Here is a 23,327-nt window from a genome sequence, read left to right as displayed (position 1 = left end):
GTCCTGAAAATATGAACACAAGGAGAGGAATATGTCCTGAAAATAAGAACATGAGGAGGGGAATATGTCCTGAAAATAAGAACATGAGGAGGGGAATATGTCCTGAAAATAAGAACATGAGGAGGGGAATATGTCCTGAAAATAAGAACATGAGGAGGGGAATATGTCCTGAAAATAAGAACATGAGGAGGGGAATATGTCCTGAAAATAAGAACACAAGGAGAGGAATATGTCCTGAAAATAAGAACACAAGAAGAGGAATTTGTCCTGAAAATATGAACACAAGGAGAGGAATATGTCCTGAAAATAAGAACACAAGGAGAGGAATATGTCCTGAAAATATGAACACAAGGAGAGGAATATGTCCTGAAAATAAGAACATGAGGAGGGGAATATGTCCTGAAAATAAGAACATGAGGAGGGGAATATGTCCTGAAAATAAGAACACAAGAAGAGGAATTTGTCCTGAAAATATGAACACAAGGAGAGGAATTTGTCCTGAAAATATGAACACAAGGAGAGGAATATGTCCTGAAAATAAGAACACAAGGAGAGGAATATGTCCTGAAAATAAGAACCAAAAGTAGAGAAATATGTCCTGAAAATAAGAACACAAGGAGAGGAATATGTCCTGAAAATAAGAACCAAACTTAGAGAAATATGTCTCGAATTTATGAAGACAAGTTTAAAAAGGAAGATAAACAAAGTGAAAAAATATATCCTGAAAATAAGATAAGCTCTACTTTATTCATCCCAGAGGAAATTATTTTGCCAGAGTATAATAAAAATAAACAAATGTTGTGGAATATTCACAAGTCAGTAGTAAAATAGAAATAGCAAATAATATAAAGTACAAAATGCAAAAAACAAAATACAAAGTACAAAATGTAAATTTCTAAGAGTGTTTGTGTGAAATGTCTTAACCCTCGTGTCGTCCTGAGGGTCAAATTAACCCATTTGAAAATGTGGAAAAAAAATATATTTTCACAGTGAAACTTCTGATGTCCACATTTCCAACATTTTTGGGAAATCTTTGAACATTTTTGGTGGAAAAAAGAAAAGTTAAAAATGTTTCTAAAGAACATTCACAAAAAATCAACCAAAATCCAGCAAAATTCTGGATTTTTTTTTTCTTCCCACATTTTCAAACTTTAAAACGAGTCAATTTGATCAGCAGGACGACACGAGGGTTAAACTTATTTTTCTTGTAAAATTCAACTCAAAACAAGATAATTTCCAGATTGTTTGACTTAACAAGATATTTAAGATGCATTGTCTTAAAACAAGTCCCTCCATCTGCTGAAATGTCTCTGGTTCAGTGAATTTATCTTAAATCAAGTGGGATGAGACATTTAGACTAAAAATAAAACAAACAGACTTGGTGAGATTTAGAGTTTTTGCAGTGTAAGAATATGAACAAATGTAGAAAATTATAAAATAAAAGTAGAAAAATGTATCTTAAAAATATGAACATAAGCAAAAAAGAAAAAAAAAGCTAAACAGAAGGACAAAAATGTGTCCTAAAATATAAATAAAATTAGAAAAATATGTTTTAAAAATATTAACATAAGTAGGAAAATATGCAATAAAAAAGTAGAAAAGTATGTTTTAGAAGTATTGAACGAAAGTAGAAAAATGTCCTAAAAATATGAAGGTAGTTTACCAAAATAAAAGCTAAATAAAAGTAGAAAAATGTCCTACAAATATGAAGGTATTTTACCAAAATAAAAGCGAAATAAAAGTAGAAAAATGTGCTAAAAATATGAAGGTAGTTTACCAAAATAAAAGCTAAATAAAAGTAGAAAAATGTGCTAAAAATATGAAGGTGGTTTACCAAAATAAAAGCTAAATAAAAGTAGAAAAATGTGCTAAAAATATGAAGGTAGGTTACCAAAATAAAAGCTAAATAAAAGTAGAAAAATGTGCTAAAAATATGAAGGTAGTTTACCAAAATAAAAGCTAAATGAAAGTAGAAAAATGTGCTAAAAATATGAAGGTAGTTTACCAAAATAAAAGCTAAATAAAAGTAGGAAAATGTGCTAAAAATATGAAGGTAGTTTACCAAAATAAAAGCTAAATAAAAGTAGAAAAATGTGCTAAAAATATGAAGGTAGTTTACCAAAATAAAAGCTAAATAAAAGTAGAAAAATGTGCTAAAAATATGAAGGTAGTTTACCAAAATAAAAGCTAAATAAAAGTAGGAAAATGTGCTAAAAATATGAAGGTAGTTTACCAAAATAAAAGCTAAATAAAAGTAGGAAAATGTGCTAAAAATATGAAGGTAGTTTACCAAAATAAAAGCTAAATAAAAGTAGAAAAATGTGCCCTACAAAACAGTGTCCTTAAAATCTAAAAACATACATCGTACTGTCAGTCACATTTAATCTGTTATTACATTTTGCTGTTCAGTGAATAAGATAAGATCTACTTTATTCATCCTGGAGGAAATTGTTTTGCCAGAGTACAATAAACAATAATCAATAAACAATAAACAAAGGTTAGTGGAATATACACAATTACACAGGTTAGTAGTAAAAACAAATCAAAAAGAATCCAAAGTGCAAAATGTCCAAATGTTTATGTGAAGTGGATGATGAGGAACATCATCATTCATCATTTTGTGCTTGTTTTGTGTCTTATATGGTCATTTTGTGTCTCTTTTCCTTAATTTTTCATCATTTTGTGGCTGTCTTTCACCATTTTGCGGCCATTTTGCGGTTGTTTTGTGTCTTATGGTGTCATTTTGTGCCTCTCTTACTTAGTTTTTCATGTTTTTGTGGTTGTTTTGTGCCGTTTTGCAGCATTTTGCATCCATTTTGTGGTTGTTTTTTGTCATTTTGTGGTTGTTTGGCATCATTTTGTGGTTGTATGGCATCATTTTGTGGTTGTTTTTTGTCATTTTGTTATTGTTTTTTGTCATTTTGTGGTTGTTTTTTGTCATTTTGTGGTTGTTTTTTGTCATTTTGTGGTTGTTTTTTGTCATTTTGTGGTTGTTTTTTGTCATTTTGTGGTTGTCTGGCATCATTTTGTGGTTGTTTGGCATCATTTTGTGGTTGTTTTTTGTCATTTTGTTATTGTTTTTTGTCATTTTGTGGTTGTCTGGCATCATTTTGTGGTTGTTTGGCATCATTTTGTGGTTGTATGGCATCATTTTGTGGTTGTTTTTTGTCATTTTGTGGTTGTTTTTTGTCATTTTGTGGTTGTCTGGCATCATTTTGTGGTTGTTTGGCATCATTTTGTGGTTGTTTGGCATCATTTTGTGGTTGTTTTTTGTCGTGTTGTTGTTGTTTGGCATCATTTTGTGTTTGTTTTGTATCTTATGGTGTCATTTTGTGTCTCTTTTACTTAGTTTTTTATGTTTTTGTGCCATTTTGCAGCATTTTACATCCATTTTGTGGTTGTTTGGCATCATTTTGTGGTTGTTTTGTATCTTATGGTGTCATTTTGTGCCTCTCTTACTTAGTTTTTCATGTTTTTGTGGTTGTTTTGTGCCGTTTTGCAGAATTTTGCATCCATTTTGTGGTTGTTTTTTGTCATTTTGTGGTTGTTTGGCATAATTTTGTGGTTGTTTTTCGTCATTTTGTGGTTGTTTTTCGTCATTTTGTGGTTGTTTTTTGTCATTTTGTGGTTGTATGGCATCATTGTGTGCTCTGACAGGACGTCAGTGTGGCCTACAGGGGGTGACAGTGGTCGTATACCAGGTTAATTGTTGACATTATAAATAAATGAGCGCCTCAGACAGAATTAAATCCTGTTTGTTGTTCGTTGAGGATTTAGCTTTAATCTGGAGGATTTCATCGTCTCAGAAATAAATCTTGTGTGTGTTTTGATTCCTCGGGTTCATGGTGAAGTTAAGGTGGATCTGTTAGAAGCTCCCTGACTCTGTGAAGGTTTTTAATTTCAGACCAAACACTCCCAGACTCGGGGTGAGCTGTGGATTAATGCCGACGCTGTGGACCAACCTGCCGCTCTGCATGCCTGCTGCTTCATCCTGAAACTACCCATCAATCGGACATTGTTTCCTTTCTGTCAGATGTTTCACCTCCTTTGTGTTTGGATTTCTGTCATCATTCCTCGTCTATTCACTTCAGGATGAGTCACACAGTTGGTGTTGTGTAACTGTCGACCTGGAGGAGAGCAAACAAGACGACGTTAACATAAACTCAGCGTGAGCTCAGGAAAATATAAACATAAGAAGAAAACGATATGATGAATATAAGTAGAAAAATATGTCCTAAAAATATAAACATAAGTACAAAACGATATGATGAATATAAGTAGAAAAATATGTCCTAAAAATATAAATATAAGTAGAAAACTATATGATGAATATAAGTAGAAAAATATGTCCTAAAAATATAAATATAAGTACAAAACTATATGATGAATATAAGTAGAAAAATATGTCCTGAAAATATAAACATAAGTAGAAAAATATATGATGAATATAAGTAGAAAAATATGTCCTAAAAATATAAACATAAGTACAAAACTATATGATGAATATAAGTAGAAAAATATGTCCTAAAAATATAAACATAAGTACAAAAATATATGATGAATATAAGTAGAAAAATATGTCCTAAAAATATAAACATAAGTACAAAACTATATGATGAATATAAGTAGAAAAATATGTCCTAAAAATATAAACATAAGTACAAAACTATATGATGAATATAAGTAGAAAAATATGTCCTAAAAATATAAACATAAGTACAAAACTATATGATGAATATAAGTAGAAAAATATGTCCTAAAAATATAAACATAAGTACAAAACTATATGATGAATATAAGTAGAAAAATATGTCCTGAAAATATAAACATAATTAGGAAAATATAAGAAGAAAAAATATATTCTAAAAAATTAATATTTGTACAAAAATATATCATAAATATAAAGATAGAAAAATGTGTCTGAAAAATAACAGCATAAGAAGGAAACGCTGTCCTAAAAATATAAACATAAGTAGAAAAATGTAAGGTAAAAAAAAATCTAAAAATCTTAACATAAGTAAAAAAAAAATTACAAGGTAAAAAAAAATTCTAAAAATAATAACATATATAAAAATATATATATGATAAATATAAGTAGAAAATTTGTCCTAAAATTATAAAAATAAGTAGAAAAATATGAGATAAAAAATATATTCTAAAAATAATAACATAAGTGGAAAAAATGACAAATATCAGTAGAAAAATGTGTCCCAAAAATAAAGATGTAAGTACAAAAATGTCTAAAAAGAATGAACAAAAAGTGGAAAAATATAAGGTAAAAATGTATTCTTATAAGTAGAAAAATATACAATAAAGAAGTAGAAAAATATATCCTAAAAATATAAACATAAATAGAAAAATATTAGATCAAGATAAGGAGGAAAATATACAATAAACAAAGTACAAAAGTATGTCCAAAAAACATACACAGTGTTTTTAGTGATTGTGCAGCTGTTTTCTGCTGTCTGTGGTGTTTATGTTGAGCTCTTGCCTCCAGCTTCGTATTTACGATGCAAACATTCATGAGTGTAACTTAGAAAAGCACTGAGCAGACGAGCTGTGTTCACTCTGACACTGTTTGCATACATAAGCTGTGGTTTTACTGCACTGGGTGTCTGTAAACAGATGTAAATGTAGAAGTCTAGCAGCCTCCCTGAACTTCTCTTATCCAAACAAGTGTCACATTTTACAGCCAGACAAAGTTGAGAAGCTGATTTCATCTGTTGAACATCTTCCAGACAGTTCAGACACTGAAAGGCTTTCCTTGTTTCTGGGTTTCCTCATGTTGACGTCTGAACTCTCATCAGTCGGTGACAGAGACTCACTCATCCTCATATCAAACGGATTTTATCACATGAACTAAATACCTGCCTGATGGATCTGTTGGCTGCAGAGCACGAAAACAAAACCTCTGGAGGCTGTATGATGACAAGAAGTGTGAGCTTCAGATTTAGTGTCTCCCTTTTCTATAACTTTATATTTACTGATCAGAGTTCTACCTTCATCCTGGGAATATTTCAGAGTTCCAGGTCCTTGAAGTCCATAGAGGTGGGTCCAGATTTATCACTTTTTAATGGACTTTTTCCATCATTTCTGAGCCTCAGAACTTCATCAGTACAGCAGATAGAACCATGACATTTAGGAGGAGAAACATATCTGAGTTCTGGTAAAAACTGAGACTAAAATAACTAAAAAAGCTGGAAAATTACCACAGAAAGAACCAAATAATCACAAAACAGGTGAAATTGTGACACAAATTCGAATTCAGCACAAAAAATTCGCAAAATCACCAGAAAGACACAAAATCATCCCAAAAAGAACCAAAATTACCCTAAAACATTTCAATATACCAGTAAAAACCTGGAAAATCACCACAAAAACAGCCAAATTTACTACAAAAAAGACCAAAGCTGCCATGAAATAGGTGAAATTACGACAAAAATTCTAATTTGGCACAAAAAACACGCAAAATACCCACGAAAACTACCAAAATTACCACAAAGACACAAAATCACCATAAAAAGTACCAAATCTGGATAAATCTGGATCCACCTCTATGGAACTGTGGAAATATTCCCAGGATGAAGGTAGAACTCTGATCATTAATAAAGTTACTGGAGAACCAGATGTTCTGAGGAGGTCAGGAAGGAGCTTTAGTCCTATTTAGTTGAATGTTTTACCGAGAATTTGAGTTTTTGTTGCAATTCATCTGTTTTGCAGTAGTTGTGGTGCTTTTTGTGGTGCTTTTGCAGGTTTTTCTGGCAAATTTGAACCTTTCAATGTAGTTTTGGATCTTTTTGGGGTGAATTTGTGTCTTTTTGTGGTACTTTTGGTCGTGTTTGTGGTGATTTTGCAAGATTTTTGTGTCACATTTGAGTTTTTGTCACAATTTCCCCTGTTTTGTGGTAATTTTAGTCCATTTTGTGATAATTTTGCTACTTTTCTGTGGTGATTTTACATGGTTTTTGTTGGCATATTTGAAATTTTCAGGGTAGTTTTGGCTCTTTTTGTAATAATTTTGGCTTTTTTGTGGCGGTTTTGCACATTTTTTGTGCCAAATTTTAGTTTTTGTTGCAATTTCACCTGTTTTGTGTTAATTCTAGTCCATTTCATGGTAATTTTGCTTGTTTTTGTAGAGATTTTGCATGTTTTTCTTGTCATATATATACACGTTTCAAGGCAGTTTTGGCTCTTTTAGGTTGATTTTGTGTCTTTTTGTGGTACTTTTGTCCTTTTTATAGTGAGTTTTTTGTGTCTTTTAGTCAGGTTACAGATCGGTGTCATCTCCAAGTCATTAAAGCTGCGAACAGTAAAAACCCTGAACTGTTGTCACTGTTGTGTTTACAGAAGAAGGTCAGCTACTCGATAAAACGCTGCTCTTGTTTGCTGTTTGGAGCTGAACCTGCATCGTCTCAGTTTGTAGTGTTTGCTTGTCGACTTCACTTCCTGTTTGCTGCTGTTGTCAGTGAATGAAGTGTGTGTTTGTATAAAGGCCCTTTGTGTGTGTGGGTTATTAGATGACAGATGTTGACTGTGAAGCTGCTGTTTCTCCTGATAAAGCTGGATTTTAGATTCATGTCTGCAGGTTGGTGGATTGTTTGAGTTGGCAGCAGATGCAGGTTCACGTCTGTTTACTGTCATTAAACCTTCGTTGTGTCTAATAGTCGTCCTCAACTTGGAATGTGGTTCTAACAAACACACTAACTTTCTGCACAGCCGGTTTCATTCAGCATTCCCTCAGCACTGATTCACACTTTTATTTTAATAAACCGGGATCTTCTTCCTCTTTTTAACCCTCTCAGCGCCAACTTTCAGGCAGATTCGAACCTTTCAAGGTCATTTTGACTCTTTTTGGGGTAATTTTGTCCGTTGTTATGGTGATTTTGCACAATTTTGTGCCAAATTTCAGTTTTTCTCACAATTTCACCTGTTTTGTGGTAATTTTGGCCCTTTTTGTGGTGATTTTCATGTTTTTACTGCCATATTTGAACCATTCAAGGTAATTTTGGCTCTTTTTGGGGTGATTATGTGTCTTTTTGTGATATTTAGCCATTTTTGTGGTTATATTTGCGTTTTTTATGTTGAATTGGAGTTTTTGTCGCAATATCACCTGTTTTGTTGTAGTTTTAGTCCTTTTTGTGGTGATTTTGGTCCTTTTTGTGGTGATTTTCGATGTGATTTCGGGTGATTTGGGTCTATTTATGGTAATTTTGGCCATTTTTGTCTTGATTTTGTGAGTTTTTTTGTGCCAAATTTCAGTTTTTCTCACAATTTCACCTGTTTTGTGGTAATTTTGGCCCTTTTTGTGGTGATTTTCATGTTTTTGCTGGCATATTTGAACCTTTCAAGATAGTTTTGGCTCTTTTTGGGGTGATTTTGTATCTTTTTGTGGTAATTTTGGCCATTTTGTGGTGACTTTTGTAAGTTTTTTTTGTGCTGAATTTGAGTTTTTGTCACAGTTTCACCTGTTTTGTGACACAAAAGAAGCAATAATGACATAATTGCTGCTTGTTAGATGTATTTATTTCATTGTTTCCCTTTTCCAGTGGCGGTGAAGCCAGTAAACCAGCAGAAGATGGAGAGTTGTGGACGGACAGCATCACTCCGGACACCAAACGATCTTCTCTGTACGCCACCACCTCCAGAGCAAAGGTCCGTTTACACACTTTTAATCATCTTTTCACCGGTAGTTACTGGAAACTAATGTCATCCCGCATCGTTTTCTGCTGTCAGTAGATCTGACAGCGGAAACCAGGAGAGAAAGAAGTCAGAAATATCGGCTCCACATCATCTAGATATTAACTGTTTACATTTCTGACTTGTTTCTTCTCTGCTCTGTGGAAAAACTCCCAGAATTATTATGACATGACTTTTGGTCCCAGCAGAGTCACTGATGGCTTCACAGTTGCACTGAGTTGTGCAAATGTTTTGTCTTTTACAGAATCCAGTTAAAACATTACTGTTTATTGTGGACACATTTTTAAATGAGGCATGTGGAAATGAGAGATTTCCATGAAAAATCTTGATTTTATGGTTAAATTCTGTGAAGTTTTCTGATAGAACTGCACCATTTCAGCATCATTTTGTGTCTTTTGTGTTATTTTCATCTGGATAGACTTATCAGATAAACATCTGGATAGACTCTTATCAGATAAACATCTGGAGAGACTGTTATCAGATGAACATCTGGAGAGACTGTTATCAGATGAACATCTGCAGAGACTGTTATCAGATGAACATCTGGAGAGACTGTTATCAGATGAACATCTGGAGAGACTGTTATCAGATAAACATCTGGAGAGACTGTTATCAGATGAACATCTGGAGAGACTGTTATCAGATGAACATCTGGAGAGACTGTTATCAGATGAACATCTGGAGAGACTGTTATCAGATGAACATCTGGAGAGACTGTTATCAGATGAACATCTGGAGAGACTGTTATCAGATGAACATCTGGAGAGACTGTTATCAGATAAACATCTGGAGAGACTGTTATCAGATGAACATCTGCAGAGACTGTTATCAGATGAACATCTGGAGAGACTGTTATCAGATAAACATCTGGAGAGACTGTTATCAGATGAACATCTGCAGAGACTGTTATCAGATGAACATCTGCAGAGACTGTTATCAGATAAACATCTGGAGAGACTGTTATCAGATAAACATCTGGAGAGACTGTTATCAGATGAACATCTGCAGAGACTGTTATCAGATGAACATCTGCAGAGACTGTTATCAGATAAACATCTGGAGAGACTGTTATCAGATAAACATCTGGAGAGACTGTTATCAGATAAACATCTGCAGAGACTGTTATCAGATGAACATCTGCAGAGACTGTTATCAGATGAACATCTGGAGAGACTGTTATCAGATAAACATCTGGAGAGACTGTTATCAGATAAACATCTGGATAGACTGTTATCAGATAAACATCTGGATAGACTGTTATCAGATAAACATCTGCAGAGACTGTTATCAGATGAACATCTGCAGAGACTGTTATCAGATAAACATCTGGAGAGACTGTTATCAGATAAACATCTGGAGAGACTGTTATCAGATGAACATCTGCAGAGACTGTTATCAGATGAACATCTGGAGAGACTGTTATCAGATAAACATCTGGAGAGACTGTTATCAGATGAACATCTGCAGAGACTGTTATCAGATGAACATCTGCAGAGACTGTTATCAGATGAACATCTGCAGAGACTGTTATCAGATGAACATCTGCAGAGACTGTTATCAGATGAACATCTGGAGAGACTGTTATCAGATAAACATCTGGAGAGACTGTTATCAGATGAACAGCTGTGAGTTCAGGTGGGAATCTGTTGGGTCAAATGAAAGGTGAGATTTTCTTGTTGTCAGGAGGAATGAATCCCTGCAGTGACGTGTGTCAGCAGCGTGATTTAGCAGCTTTAAACCCTCAGAACAGGTTATATAAGAAGGATGATGGTTTATTTCTTACTTTTCCTTCTGTAAAATCTACTCTGGTGCAGTGAAAGTGATGCTGAATCCAAATTTATCACATCTAAAGTGAAACATCCAAAGCTTTAAGCTGTTGTTGGTGTTTCTCTGTTTGCTGTCAGGCTGCAGAAGATACGTTTCTCCAAATGTTATCAGACAAACGTGTTGGAACAGGATCCTAGTCTGAGGCTCATTTTATGAGTTCCTCTCTAACGGCAGCTTCATTCTAGCTGCTGCAGGGTCTTTACTGGTTTAATGCCGGCTCCTCTGCACCGCCAGGAAAACACCCTGGAAACCGAAATACAGAAAAACAGGAGCCAAAAATATTAATATACATTTCAGAAAAAATAACAGGAGAAATAAACCTGCAGACTTTGAGTTTTCATGTCATTTTCATTTTATTTTAGCATCTTTCTGGATCATTTTTGTGTCTTTTTGTGTCTCTTCGTGTCAGTTGTGCTTCTTTCTGTGTCATTTTTGTGTCTTTGTGCGTCAGTTTTGCTTCTTTTTGTGTCTTTTGTGTCATTTTTGCTTCTTTTCGTGTCTTTCTATGTCATTTAACATCTTTCCAGGTCATTTTTGTGTCTTTCTGTGTGATTTCTGTGTCTTTTTGTGTCATTTTAGCATGTTTTATGTCTCTTTTGTGTCATTTTTGTGTGATTTCTGTGTCATTTTGTGTAATTATTCGCATCTTTCCGTGTCATTTTTGTGTCTTGTGTCAGATTGAAGCAGAAAAGCAGATGAAATAAACCTGCAGATTTTGTGTTTGCTCCATTAGAGGGCGCCAGAGCTTTAAGAAGCAGCGACGTGGTGAAGATGTAAAGAAAAAGCTTTAGAACTAAACTAAAATGTTTTATTTCTGTCACTGTCAGTCTGCTGTGTTTGTGCCTTTACAAAAGTTTAATGAAGAGAACATTCATGTTTGCAATCAGAAGATGCTTAAAGTATAAAATAACAGCCTTTAAATAATAACAGCATCACAGCAGCTTTACCAGCAAACCAGAACGTCAAATGTTCTAAAAATAATCAATATTCTGTCATGTGGGACATGAATAGTTTAAGATTATTTAGTTAGAACATGTTTACATCCATGTACTTATGTGTAAAAACACGTCTCATTTAGAAATTTCCCCCCTGAAAAATTATTCTAACCTGATTTTTACAAAAAAATCCCCAAAATATGATGTTTGCACAGAACAGATTATGTTTTTTAAAAAGGCTTTGTATCTCTTTTGCATTTTTTTGTGTAGTTTTCATGTCATTTTAGCATCGTTCTGGGTCATTTTTGTGTGATTTTTGTGTCTTTGTCATTTTAGTATAATTTCCTTCAGTTTTGTGGGGGTTTTGTGTAATTTTTGCGTCTTTTTGTGTCTTTTCATGTAATTTTAGCATCTTTCCATTTCATTTTTGTGTGTCTGTGTAATTTCTCTGTCTTTTTGTGTCATTTTAGCATCTTTCTGGGTCTTTTTTGGGTCTTTTTGTGTAATTTTTGCTTCTTTTCGTGTCTTTCTATGTCATTTAAAAATGGCACGTAAAGATGTCAAAATGACATGAAAAAGACGCTAAATTACACAAAAAGACACTAAAATGACACAGACACTCAGAAATGACACAAAGAGACACAAAGATGACCCAGAAAGATGCTAAATTTTTGGACATTTTTTTGTATATTTTGGACAGATTTCAAGTCAAAATGGGAACATTATTGTCTTGGTGTTTTGATATAATGAAGGATGTGATTTTTTGTTTAATGTAGCTTCAAAATTAAAGGAAAAAGTTGTGATTTCTTCCTTCAAAAATTATAAAGTGATGTTTTTTTTCTTTCGTTTTATGTCTGGTCATGTAATTTCCGGATTGTTTTTGTGTCTCTGTGCGATTTATGGGTCTTTTAGTGTCATTTGTTGCATCTTTTGTCTCTCTTTGTGTCTTTTTGTGTCATTTTTGTGTCATTTCATGTCATTTTACCATCTTTCTGGATCAGTTTTGTGTCTCTTTGTGTGATTTCAATCAATTTTCATGTCATATTTGCTTCTTTTGTGTATTTTTATGTCATTTTAGCATCTTTTATGTCATGTTTGTGTTTCTTTGTGCAATTTCTGGGTCTTTTAGTTTAATTTTTTGCATCTTTTGTGTCTCTTGTGTCTCTGTGTTATTTTTACTTCTTTTGTTGTCTTTTTGTGTAATTTTCATGTCATTTTAGCATCTTTCTGGATCATTTTTGTGTCTCTTTGTGTGATTTCTGTGTCTTTTTGTGTCATTTTACTATCTCCTGTGTCATTTTTGTGTCTTTCTGTTGTTTTAGCACATTTTTGTGTCATTTTAGCATCGTTCCTGTCATTTTTGTATCTCTTTGTGCCATTTCTGAGTCTTTGTGTCATTTTAGCGTAAATTTTGTCACTTGTGTCTCTTTTTGTGTTATTTCATGTCATTTTAGCATCTTTCTGGCTCATTTTTGTGTCTGTGTGATTTTTGTGTCTTTTGTGTCATTTTCATGTCATTTTAGCATCTTTCTCTCATTTCTGTCTCAGACCAAGTTAAAAAGTCAAACATTTTAGCGGTAACACGTTTTAAATTCCCATAAATGACCAGAAAAAGAAGCAACGTTGCCTGTATGTTGTTAGATTCCGTTTATATGCCTGCTTTTGTGCTTCCACACCTTCACTGCAGGACTTAGCTGCTCACACGCCTGCTTTCAGGTGCTTTAAGGTCTTTAAATGCGTCTGAATCAGTGGAGTTTCTTCACCTGAGTGTTCTCCACTCGGCTAAGCCTCCTCTTCTGTTGTTGTTTTTGCTTTTCATACTTTTCAAAGTATCCATCGCAGGAATTCTGGCCGACACACCCGGTTAGAGAATCTGTCGGACCGGCCGGCGTTCCATTTGTCATCAACAGCGTAGACATCAGAGCAGCATCACAACAAAAAAAACACACTTCAGCATCTTTTTACAGTAGATTTGTTGGTAAAGAAACTTTTTAAAGCATCACTTTTATGTAAACCTTCATCTTTCTGCTTTCTTTACCTCCTCCAGGTGTTATTTACTGGAACACTGATGATTTAAAGCTACTGGAGTAATTAAAGGGGGAGTTTTAATGATAAACTCCTCCAGACCGCAGTATGTACATGAGCAGCTGCTGGTTTAGTCGATCGTGTTGGACTAGTCCTTCATTTTATTCCAGGGTGGAGCAGCTTCAGCTCCTTGGAATGAAACTAGCGTGTCAGATTCTTTGTTCTCTTGTTTATAAGTGTGACGCCTGGATTATCTGTGTGGTTCAATGGTGTCATTCTTAAACCTGACAGGAGCTTTGTCCAGAGGGTTTTCACTCAACAGTAGAGAGATTAAACACACACGTCTCAGTTTATGTTTTAGTTAATAAAAGGTCAGAATGCAGTGCTGTAAAACCCACAGCTGCAAGAATGCATCAGTGTTATTTATTATTATTATTTTTTAGTATGTATGTATGTGTATATATAGATAGAGATATAGTTTTATTTTTTAATTGATGATTAAATATCAGAATTTTTAGCATATTCAAAAATATATATTTAATCATTAGAATTAAAGTTAAATTAAAATAAAACTATATATAAAATACAATATATGTAATATTATTATTAAATTATATAAATGTATCTAAGAAAAAATGAGAAAAAATTTGTATAATAATAAAAATAATGATATTAAATACATGATATTCAATAATTAGATTGTGTGTATGTATATATATATATATATATATATATATAAATAATACATTAATAATAATGTATATCTAAAAAAGAATAAAGATATTTAAAAATATGTGATATTTATTATTATTATTATTATTATTATTATTATTATTATTATTATTATTATTATTATTATTATTATTATTATTATTATTATTATTATTAATAATAATAATAATAATAATAATAATAATAATAAAAATAAAAATATATAAAAACAATAAAAAATTTATAGCTTTATGTATTATTTTTACTCATTTGTTTCTTTGACAGATTACAGACCTTAAAAGCCATAAAATCTATTAAAAATTTCCAGTTAATAATCATAATTTCAGTCAAAATGATATATTGGTTTCCTCATATTGGTGTCGGCATTAATGTTGTTTGATATAAAAACTTTATTTTGCAGGAAATAATGCAGAAAAACATGTAGGAGGTGATTTAAAAAATGTCTCATGTCATAGTTTGTGCAGCAGAGCAGCTTAAAGTCCATTTTTTTACAGTGTTTTTAGCTCTGTGCAGTGCATGTAGCAGAGCCGACGGCAGTGAGGAGTCCAGGTTTGTCTTCATAGTAAAGCTGCCAATAATTTTACACTGTATTTTTAAAATAAATTGCTGGAAAGTGATTCCATAATTGTGTATTTCCAGTTTAAATCTTACAGATATGTAAATAATGTCAGCAGATAATGTTAATACCGAAATTTCTTACCCCTAAAATCAGTTTCAGCTCCAAAAATCCAGCATCAATGAGGCTTTAATTGGAATATAAAGATTTGCAGATGTTGTAGTAGGTTTTTATTTTTATTTATGCATCCTTTTCTCCTTTCAGGGTAAAGAGTTCAGCTACTCTGAGTTGGATCTCCGGAAGCCCAAAAAGTTCGCCACGTTTTCCTTCGGCTTCAGAAAGAAGAAGAAGAAAGATGAGGAGAATCTCTCCAGCAGCACTTTTGGCCTCCATGGAGCCGGAATCGAAGAGAAAGACGAGGTAGAAAACAATTTTTATTTCACTGTCGGGCTCAGAATTTACTTTTCTGTGAGATACATCGAGTGAAACCTGAAGATATTTCCAGAAATCTCTAAATAATGAGCCCAACTGGATCAAATAATATATTGTATTTTGTAAATTTCTCTTCAAAAAAGAAGGCAGCTGCTTTTTATTTTCTTTTATTTGATTTATTTCCAACAATTTTCAATATCAAAAGACAAAAAAAGGAAAATAAATTGCACAAAATGAACAACAAAACAAACAAAAACCAGAACCTAAAACAATGTCTGAAAACTAACAGAATGATATGAAGATAAAGATAAATGCATTTCTTTTATTATCTGGCATATTTTCTGATCTTTATTTATCACAGTTGTCCCTGTGTTTATATTTTCATGCAATTTTATCCTTTAAAAGTCGATAATATGGTTGCAGCAGAGTATAAAATCATCATCAGTGTTCCTAAACATTGAGGTTTATCTATTAAATATATTAATAATAGTTATAATTGTGCAGCTTTGAAGGATTTTTTAAATTAAACTAAATAACATAATTTAAATTAATTATTTAAAATATTAAATTTAATTAATAATTAACTTAAAGTATTATTGATTTAAACAATTAAATTATTTTAAAAAATATTTATTTGAATTTGAAAAATTTTCTTTTCATCAGTGGAAATAATATTTTATCCGGATGGTTAGAAAAAGTCTTTAAAAGTTCGTAGAAATATCATCAAAACTGTCATATTTCATATTTATTGACAATTTTATCCTTTAAAATTTGATAATACGGTTGCAGTAGAGAATAAAATCCTCGTCAGTTTTCCTAAACATTGAGGTTTATCAATTAAATATATTAATAACAATTTTAATTGTGCAGCTTTGAATGAATTTTTAATTAAATTAAATTTGGTTGAATTTAATAATTTAAAATCTTAAATAAAATAAAATAATTAATTTAAATTATTATTGATTTAATTAATTTAATTTAACAATTTTAATGTAATAATTTAAATTATTAAATGATTTTTTTTCTTTTATTTTAATTTTAAAAACTTTCTTTTGATCAGTGGAAATAATATGTTTTGATCTAGATAGTTAGAAAAAGTCTTTAAAAGTAGAAATATCATCAAAATTTCTCTTTACACCAAAAGGACAATTTTGGAATCAGTTTCCAACAATTTATAACACAAACACGGTGTAAAATTCATAGCAGCTTTACTATGAAGACAAACCTGGACTCCACACCACCATCAGCTCTGCTACATGCGCTGCACAGAGCAAAAACACTGTAAAAAATGGACTTTAAGCTGCTCTGCTGCACAAACTACGACATGAAACAGTTTTTAAATCACCTCAAGCGTCTTTTTCTGTATTATTTTCTGCAAAATAAAGTTTTTATATCAAATAACATAAACGCCGACACCAATACGAGGCAACTGATATATCGATCAGGCTCAAATTGTGATTATTAACTGGGATTTTTATATTTTTATGGCTTTTAAGGTCTGTAATCTGTCAGCTTTAAAACACTGAATCAAATGTAATCATAATTATCTCTATTTAGACACATCTTTAGATAATTATTGCTTCTATTTAAGGTCTCAGTGGTTATATTTGTATTATTTTATGAGTGAAATCGTCAATAATCTCCCTCTAGACACCTCTGGACCTCAGTCAGATGAGGCTGGATCAAACCAGCTCTAAGAGGTTCAGCATGTCTCAGCCGGAGCTCGACAGCAGCAACACCTTCGACATCCCGTCTCCTCCTCCGGTGGCCAAGAACCAGTCCCAATCTGACCTGAGACAAGCCGTAAGAACCGACCACGACCAACCAGAACCTAAGGAGTCGGATGAAACCCTCAGAGCTCCGATCGCTTCCATCCCTGAGCTGCAGCTCGACGATTCAGGTTCTTCAGCCGCCTCCGCTAACGATCTCAACACCCAGAATGCACCTCAACGAGTCCAGGTCGACGTCTCGGATCAGAAAGCTGCTTCCAGCGCTGAAGAAATCCTGCAGGAATCTGATAAAAACCAGGAATCCAGCAGTGTTTCTTCATCACTTCTGAAACCTGAAGCTCAAATCAACTTGGCAGAGACGAGTTTTAAACCCTCAGCAACGACTTCTGAGTCCAAAACCGACACCTTTGCTACAAAATCAGCATCTGCAGACTCTCCAGCTACGGCTTTGAGACCCTCAGTGGAGAATTCTGATTCCGAAATCGACACCTTTGATGCAGGATCCACCTCTGCAGATTCTCCAGCTACGAGTTTCAAACCCTCAGCGGTGACTTCTGAGTCTAAAACCAATGTCTTTGATGCAGGATCCACCTCTGCAGATTCTCCAGCTTCGACTTTTAAACTTTCAGCGACGACTTCTGAGTCCAAAACTGACGCCTTTGCTGCAGAATCAACATCTACAGACTCTCCATCTCTGAATTTTACATCGTCACTGATGAATTCTGATTCTAAAAATAATATCTCTGCTCCAGATTCTCCAGCTTTGATTTTTAAACCTTCAGCGACAAGTCCTGACTCCAAAAACGACGTCTTTGCTCCAGACTCGACCTCCGTCCATCATGAAGTCTCAGCTTCCCAAACTGACCGTTCTGCTTCTGAAACCATGAAAACCTCGTCTGAAAATAAAGTTCCGGACGCGGTTTACGGAGCTCTGTACGACTCTCTGTTTCCTAAGAATTTCACCTCCGAGGTCATAAATTCGCTCCTCAAACCTCAACCCCACATCATGTCTTCGTTCTCCAGAACTCCACCTCAAGTCCACACCGAGATCCGACTCCTCGAAGCTGAGCTGGTCCGAACCAACACTTTCTCCTCTCCCATGTCCACTCCAGGTAGTTTTGCTTCCATTGATGGCTCCAGATTTACTTCCTACCAAACTAATCCTGCATGTTGGCTTCAGAAGAGCCCAGAAATCCACCACAGATCCCTCCGCTCCGCCCTGGATTCAGGCTCTAAAGCTCCCAGCAGTGATAATGTTCCTTATTCAGAGCTGAACTCCAGCGTCCTCAGGCCAAACTCTCCTGTTCCCGACTCTGTAACGTCCCCGGAGACGGACTCTCGGGTTTCAGACTCCAAACGCAGAGTCATTCTAGTCAAAGAGTCGCTGGCGGACGAGGAAGCTGCCGCTGCTCCCGGCTCCTCGGCTAAAACGACCAAAAGTCTGGAGCTGAGGATTAAAACCGGAGAACAGATGGACGTGCTGGACGGACCTCTGAGCCCGGCGTACCTCAGCGTCTGCTCGGACGAAGGCAGCGCCGCAGAAATCTACTACAGCGCCGAGGAGGACCACGTCAGCGAGGACGAGGAGATGTTCACCGTGGATGTGGAGACAGAAACTGAGAAGAAGAGGAGAGTCATGTTTGTTAAAATGAAAAGTGAGGAAGAAGAAAGAGGAGATCCGTTGCAGGACTGGGGGACATCTGAGATTCTAAGATGCAGAGATGCAAAGACGTCCAGTTTGGAGGACAAAGACGAAGCGAAGGCTGCGGAGCTGCTTCCAGATTCAGGAACAAAGAAGGTCATGTTTGTTAAAATGAAAAGCGAGGAGGACAAAAGCAAAACTGGTCAGAAGGAAGAAGTTCCAGAGCAGGATCTGGGAACATTTTTAAGATGCAGTGATGTAAAGAAACTGGAAAGCGAAGATGCAAAAACGATGGACAAAAGAGAGCTTCCAGAACCTGAGAAGAAGAGAGTTGTGTTCGTTAAAATGAAAAATGAGGAAGACAAAATCGAAACTCAGCTGAGAAGTCAGAAGGTGGACTTACAGGTGCAGGAGGTGAAGAAATCTGAGTGGAAGAAGGAAAACGAAGATGCAAAGACAAAGTTCTCGGTGGAGAAAGAGACGAAGCCACTTCCAGAAACCGACATGAAGAAGGTCGTGTTTGTTAAAATGAGAAGCGAGGAAGAGAAAAGTGAAGAAGAGCAACAGATTAGAGGTCAGAAACCAGAGAAATCTGAGATTCTAGAGGCCAGGGATGCAAAGGAGAAAGAAAATGAACAAAAATTAGTTTTAGAAAGCAGGGAGGAGATGGATGTACTTCCAGAAACGCGGATAAACACGGTTGGGATTGTAAAAATGCAACAAGAGGGAGACAAAAATGAAATGGAGCAACAGATCAGAGGTCAGACGTCTGAAGTTTCACTGCAGGATCTGGGAAAATCTGAGTTTCTTGCAGGAATTGATGCAAAAAAGACAGAAAGCGAAGAAACTTCTGTGGTAAAAAGCAGGAAGAAGACAGAACTGCTTCCAGAAGCTTTGGTCAAGAGTGTTGTTAAAATGGAAAAAGAGGAAGATAAAAGTGAAATACAGCTGCAGAATCTGGGAAAATCTCTTGCAGGAAGAGAGGAAACTGTTGCCATAGGTAGCAAGAAGGAGATGGATGAGCTTCCAGAAACGAAGATTAAGCAACAGATTAAAGGTCAGAAATCAGAGAATTCAGTGCAGGATTTGAGAAAACTTGAGTTTCTTGCAGGAAGAGAGGAAACTAGTGTGGTAGAAAGCATGAAAGAGACAAAACTGCTTCCAGAAACAGAGATAAAGACGATTGAGTTTGTTCAAAAGGTGCACAAGGAAGATAAAAATGAAACACAGCAACAGATTAGGGGTCAGAAATCACAAATACAGCTGCACAAATCAGGAAAATCTGAGTTTCTTTCCGTAAGAGAGGAAACTTTTGCGATAGAAAGCAAGAAGGAGATGGATGAGCTTCCAGAAATGGAGATAAAGCAACAGATTAGGGGTCAGAAATCAGAAGTACAGCTGCAGATTCTGGGAAAATCTGAATTTCTTGCAGGAAGAGAGGAAACTGTTGCCGTAGGTAGCAAGAAAGAGAAAAAGCTGCTTCCAGAAATGGAGATAAAGCAACAGAAATCAGAGAATTTAGTGCAGAAAGCAAGAAAATCTGAGTTTGTTGCAGAAATACAGGAAACTTTTGCGGTTGAAAATGAGAAAGAGACAAAACTGCTTCCAGAAACGGAGATAAAGCAACAAGTAGAAGGTCAGAAATCAGAGAATTCAGATCCGAATTTGGGAAAATCTGAGTTTCTAGCAGGAAGAGAGGAAACTTTTGTGGTTGAAAGCATGAAGGAGACAAATCTGCTTCCAGAAACGGAGATAAAGCAGCACATTATGGGTCATAAATCAGAAACACAGCTGCAGATGTCAGGAAAATCTGAGTTTGTTGCAGGAAGACAGAAAACTCTTGCAGTAAGTAACAAGAAAGAGACAAAACTGCATCCAGAAATGGAGATAAAGCAACAGAAATCAGAGAATTTAGTGCAGAAAGCAGGTGAATCTGAGTTTTTTGCACAACCACAGGAAGGTTTTGTAGTAGAAATCAGGAAGGAGATGAAGCTGCTTCCAGAAACGGAGATAAAACAACAGATAAACCTTCATAAATCAGAGAATCCAGAGCAGAAATCCGGATTGTGTGAGTTTGTAGCAGCGGCAGGAGGCAGGAGGCAGGAGGAGTTACCGGCTCCACCGGTTCAACAGGTGAGCACTGAGCAGGTATGCACCGAGGCTCCGCCCCCCAGGCCGGGGGAGGGTCCTCAGGTGGAAACCGAAGCCCACGCTAATGGAGGGAAGCAGGAGGGACGATTTGAGACCGACAGCAGCTCTGGAGGGTCTCAGGAAACCTCCAGAGGACCTGAAGTCACGGCAGGAGGAGAAGAAGGGCTGAGATCAGAGAGGAAAACTGAAGGAAGATCAGCAGGAAGCTCAGAAAACTGTCCAACAGCTCAGGAGGAACACGGCAGGAATCCACAGAGCAGCAGGACGAAGCCGGAGGAGCAGCCGGCAGCGAACCCACGACATCCTGAAGAGGTTCAACCAGCAGCTGGACGTTACAGGTTAGTGGATGGAATAATAATAATAATTAAAGTTTAATGTCCAACCAGCAGCTGGACGTTACAGGTTAGTGGATGGAATAAGAATTAAAGTTCAACATCACAGGTTAGTAGATGGAATAAGAATTAAAGTTCAACATCACAGGTTAGTGGATGGAATAATAAAGTTTAACATCACAGGTTAGTAAATGAAATCAGATAATAATGATTAAAGTTTAATGTCCAACCAGCAGCTGGACGTTACAGGTTAGTGGATGGAATAAGAATTAAAGTTCAACATCACAGGTTAGTGGATGGAATAATAATAATAATTAAAGTTTAATGTCCAACCAGCAGCTGGACGTTACAGGTTAGTGGATGGAATAAGAATTAAAGTTCAACATCACAGGTTAGTGGATGGAATAATAATAATAATTAAAGTTTAATGTCCAACCAGCAGCTAGATGTTACAGGTTAGTAAATAAAATGATAATAATAATTAAAGTTTAATGTCCAACCAGCAGCTGGACGTTACAGGTTAGTGGATGGAATAAGAATTAAAGTTCAACATCACAGGTTAGTAGATGGAATAAGAATTAAAGTTCAACATCACAGGTTAGTGGATGGAATAATAAAGTTTAACATCACAGGTTAGTAAATGAAATCAGATAATAATGATTAAAGTTTAATGTCCAGCCTGCAGCTCTAAAACCTCTGAGCTGCTTTCTGGGGCTTAATGTCAGGTTCAGCTGCAGGAGAAAGTCTCTGAAAGTGTTGTTTAGTAAATTCCAGTTGAACTCGTGGCCTCAGGCTCAGAGTTTAAAGCTAAACAGACTCAGTACCAGACTTTAAATAGAAATACATTCATCTAAATAAAACCTGAATGAGCAAAACTTTTCCTCTGATAATAAAACTGATGATCTGATTTATTGATGTCTGAACGTGTTTTAGAATTTAAACTAGAATAAATGTAGTGTAGAATTAGTAAATTAAATTATTTTACATGTGATGTATCTATTTATGAGACAATCCAGTAAATTTTAACATAATTTTTATATTATGTAAAAATTTCACATTAGCACACCTTTTATATATATATATATATATATATATATATATATATATATATATATATATATATATATATATATATATATATATATATATATATATATATATATATATATATTTTTTTTTTTTTTTTTTTTTTTTTTTTTTTTTATATTTTGCAGCCTGTATCAACATATATTTTATTACATCACATATTTTCCTTGCATGTTGCACACTGGTTTTATCATCACTTAAAAAAATGACATCATACATTTTTATTACATTTTTTGCTCTGTATATTTTTTTATATTTTTTTTACTGTTATTGCTATTTTTTGACATTTTGCACCTTTTGTATATTTTTATATTCAAATTTTTTGTTGCATTTTACACAATGTATGTTTTTATATTTTTTACATTCCATGTTTTTTGTTAATTTTTTCCACAACAGATTTTTAAAAATATTTTGCACATTGTGTATATATTTTTTTACATGACATATTTTAATACATGTTGCACACTGTAAGTTTTTATTCCATTTTTCTTTTGACACTACAGATTTACATGTTTGCATTTTGCAAACTATATTTCTATATATTTTATTACATAACTTTGGTTGCAAGTTGCACACTGTATTTTTAAATAATAGTTTTTTACTCTAAATTTTGCAGACTTGAACTGTCTAATTTTTTTCATAACAGATTGTTTAAATGCATATTTTATAGTTTTATTACATTTAATCTGTTTTTTAAACTTTTTTTGCACACTGTACGTTTTTATAAATTACATTTTTCATAAAATTTTTTGCTCTGTATATATATTTTATATTTTTTACTATTATTGCTGGATTTATATTTTTACATTTTCCATGCTATATAGGTTTTTTTATGTTAGTTTAATTTTTTGACAGTTTGCAGCTTTTATATATTTTTGCATTCTAATTTGTTGTTGCGTTTTGCATACTGTTTTTAAAAATTATATTTTTTTACATTGCATTTGAACCTTTAATGTAACATTCATTACTTTACTTGTTTTTGGTTGCATGTTGCACACTGTATTTTTGTACATTTTATACTTTCATTGCATTCAATCAGGTTTTTTTTTTGCATTTTGTGCACTGTATTTTTTAATAATTGTTTTTTACTGTAAATTTTTATTTTTTATTAGATTTGTAATTTTTTTGCACTGTATATTTTTTTCTGAGAGACTTTTTAAAAACTGCACATTTTATAATTTT

At 34.2% G+C, this 23,327-nt stretch overlaps 1 protein-coding gene across 2 annotated transcripts in view; it reads left to right on the top strand.

The window, feature by feature from the left end:
• Positions 1-23,327, top strand: part of crybg2 (crystallin beta-gamma domain containing 2) — a 73,429-nt gene that overhangs the window by 5,480 nt on the left and 44,622 nt on the right. Inside the window, exons 2-5 of one of the 2 annotated variants that reach the window (XM_055018103.1) lie at positions 8,547-8,652; positions 15,037-15,192; positions 16,855-19,150; positions 19,634-21,065. In XM_055018103.1, the coding sequence (XP_054874078.1) occupies positions 8,547-8,652; positions 15,037-15,192; positions 16,855-19,150; positions 19,634-21,065 (3,990 nt within the window). Of the gene's footprint in view, positions 1-8,546; positions 8,653-15,036; positions 15,193-16,854; positions 21,066-23,327 lie in introns of both variants that reach the window. The other variant, XM_055018102.1, reaches the window with a different exon arrangement.

This window comes from Amphiprion ocellaris, chromosome 15 (assembly GCF_022539595.1).
Source record: "Amphiprion ocellaris isolate individual 3 ecotype Okinawa chromosome 15, ASM2253959v1, whole genome shotgun sequence".
Classification (NCBI taxonomy): domain Eukaryota; kingdom Metazoa; phylum Chordata; class Actinopteri; family Pomacentridae; genus Amphiprion; species Amphiprion ocellaris.
The sequence above is the reverse complement of the archived record's forward strand: the minus strand, read 5'-3'. Positions and strand labels throughout refer to the sequence as shown.